The sequence below is a fragment of the Aplysia californica genome, unplaced genomic scaffold (assembly GCF_000002075.1).
Source record: "Aplysia californica isolate F4 #8 unplaced genomic scaffold, AplCal3.0 scaffold00215, whole genome shotgun sequence".
Classification (NCBI taxonomy): domain Eukaryota; kingdom Metazoa; phylum Mollusca; class Gastropoda; order Aplysiida; family Aplysiidae; genus Aplysia; species Aplysia californica.
Window position 1 is genome coordinate 381,819 of NW_004797485.1, and position 3,018 is coordinate 384,836.

Sequence of the window (3,018 nt, forward strand, 5' to 3'; positions counted from 1 at the left end):
CCGAAGAAGAAGAAGAAGAAGAAGAAGAAGAAGAAGAAGAAGAAGAAGAAGAAGAAGAAGAAGAAGAAGAAGAAGAAGAAGAAGAAGAAGAAGATTTTCTCGTCGACAATAAGTAGCTGTCTTAGACACTTTCAACTGTACCTGTGAACATTCTTAGACAGTCAAATTCCATTAATATAACAAAAAAATTACTTACGTCCTCTTCACCCAGCAACATTTCTGAAGCTTCGATTGCGAAAGCTAAGTTTTTGACGGTGTAGCTCAGAAAGTCCTGAAACATTCCGTGGTGGAATATTCGCTCATAACGCCTGCCTTAGCCAGTGGTCACTTCAGCTACCTGTTACAGTGGCCACTCACTTAAACGCCAAGTAACAGTGCACTGATAAGTTTCGTATTGTCCACCAGCAGTTACTGATATAACTACTTCAGATCGCTTCGTCTGATAATGGGACGACACAGCATTCGATAGCGGCGTTTCAGGCAGATCTCATAATTGCCTAAAGTAATTTTGTTGCTTTGAGTACTTTGAGAGAATAGGTTTTTTAAAAGCTTACCCAAGTCAATCAACTACTTGGATTTTTGTTACATGAAACAATAAAACTACTCTATCGAGGACACTGACAAGTACCAAGCTAATAAACTGAATCCTGGAAAGAAAATGACTAAGGAAATTGAACATTACGACTGTAACCATAAGAAAAAAAAATGCAGATATGGTATTAAGGATATAACTTGTTATCGACCTCATTACAACATTTTTACAGCACTGATAAAAGGTAGATCTAAGTGTAACCGTAGAGCAGGTATAATAATTGTTCATCCGGGTGACATTTCTTATCTATTTACTGCAGGTTGTACAATAATAATATGTATTCATCATACATTGTACAACTGAACAAAATATGAAAACCAGCATCTGTGGCGTAGCAGTTGGGATCTTTGCAGTCGCACGCAGAAGACCTGAGTTCAATTCCCGTGCGGTAGAATTTTAATCCAGATTCTCGGTCTCTGTATTTTGGGACGTTGTATACCTCCCAGCCTGGGCTGACCCTGATAGGCGTGGTCGAAGCCAGCCTCTTAAATGATCTACATTCCATCGACGTGGGCGTAAACAAAAGTAATAAATTTATTCAGAATGACGTTTCGTTTTTGTCTGTTAATTAAATGCAGGTTGTATGATTCACTGAACGAAGATAACAAGACAACATGACCACACTGTAGGTCATGCCGTTATATAGCTACACGCGAAGACAGTTTTTGAATACAATTAATACTCATTGTCTTTTATGTGATGTGATGTAGGCCAATGTCCTTAAACACTGAATAAACTTACTAACACACGCTGTCTGACATTTCAGAGAATCATTTCTAGGGAGCATTTGTAACACATTGCTAATGCTTCGCTAACGAAGTGGGTTCAATTCCCATATGAGCAACTCTGTCTTTCTGCTGATGTGTAGTATATATTTCACACTTTTTCGGATTGGTCCTAACTGACAGTGTCAGAGCAATCTGGCCCCTATGGTTCATTTCGTGTTAATGGTTTCAGAAAACAGTATTTCTCTTAACATCAATATTAACAAAGTCCGTTGCGCACCCATAAACTTTGACAACATGATACAAAGTTCTTGGCGTACCAATAAACCTTGACAATGGCAAAATATACCAGGCCCATAGTGTACCAATAAACCTTGACAATGGCAAAATATACCAGGCCCATAGTGTACCAATAAACCTTGACAATGGCAAAATATACCAGGCCCATAGTGTACCAATAAACCTTGACAATGAATATAATACAAGGTACATGGTGTACTAATAAACATTTACAATGATTATATTATACCAGGTCCATGGTGTACTAGTAATCCTTGGCAAATGGTTATAGCATATTGAAGGTCAATGGTGTACCAATAAACTTTTGACAATATTATACAAATCACAAGTCTGTCGTGTACCAAAGAATCCTTTACCATATATTACACAAAATTCGTGGTGTAGTTTTAAAAAAACTTGAAATATAATATACAAAGTTCCATGAACTACCAATAAACATTGACAACATAACACCATGTCACGAGTCACGGCACGGTGGAATCAGGCTCTCGTCAATTCTTGGTCATGTGGAGTTATAGGAATGTTTTAATGTCAACTTAGATCTAAGGGTTATAAATTTGTCTTGCTTTTGATTTTGAAAAACACCCATCTATCTTGAATAGAAGTCGAAATATTTGCGATTGAAAGAAGCAGGGTCGCCTGGTATCAGAGATAAAATTAACGAGAAAATGATCGTCAAAGTTTGACGACTTCCAAAATTTAAGTGTCCTTAAAAACTGTAAATTAACATTTTGCGTGCCTTTGATCAACGTTTTCAGTTTTTAAAAATCTACGCAAATACGGGTTTTTGAATGGACATAAAAGGAAGTTGAGCCTAGTAAAAAAAGAAAAAAAAACAATTGATGAAAATTGCCCTAGGTGGAAACATCATTACGGACTCTTCGATTTCATTATTTTGACGAGCGCCTGGTTTCACCACGATGCCAAACATACATGTAGTACAAAGTCGACAATACTGTGTAAGCTAATGCTTTCATCCCTTGTTATATTAAAAGTTTTACGGCACTTACAGCATAATAAGGTCATATAAGCACCGAAGATTAGAGGCGTTACAAGAGAGCAGCAAACACAAAAAGAGGGAGGTCGTTGAGGTAAGGACGAAAGATGTTTGATAGGAAAGAATGAGAAAATCATACAAGAGCACCCGCCAACCACCCACGTACTCACCCCAACACTAGGGCTCTTGGGCAGGAGGACATCTCTGTCTTGTATCATGGCTGCGGGAAGGACAAAATAAGAAAGTCAAAAGTCAACTGTTTACTAAAATGAGTATCTAGTAACGATAAACCTAAGCGTACAGATAAGATTACCCGGGAATGATTGTCAGTATCAAAACACATTAATAAACATACCCCCTCCCCCTCTTCCTCCTCCCTCTCTCCTCTCTCTCTCTCTCTCTCT

At 37.9% G+C, this 3,018-nt stretch overlaps 1 protein-coding gene across 1 annotated transcript in view; it reads right to left on the reverse strand.

Annotated features, from left to right (window-relative positions):
* The window catches only part of LOC101864691 (amino acid transporter AVT1J), a gene marked incomplete at its 3' end in the record, with an annotated part of 45,326 nt that overhangs the window by 7,023 nt on the left and 35,285 nt on the right, over positions 1 to 3,018 (reverse strand). Inside the window, 1 exon segment of the mRNA XM_035970058.1 lies at positions 2,785 to 2,834. Coding sequence (XP_035825951.1) covers positions 2,785 to 2,832 — 48 coding nt within the window.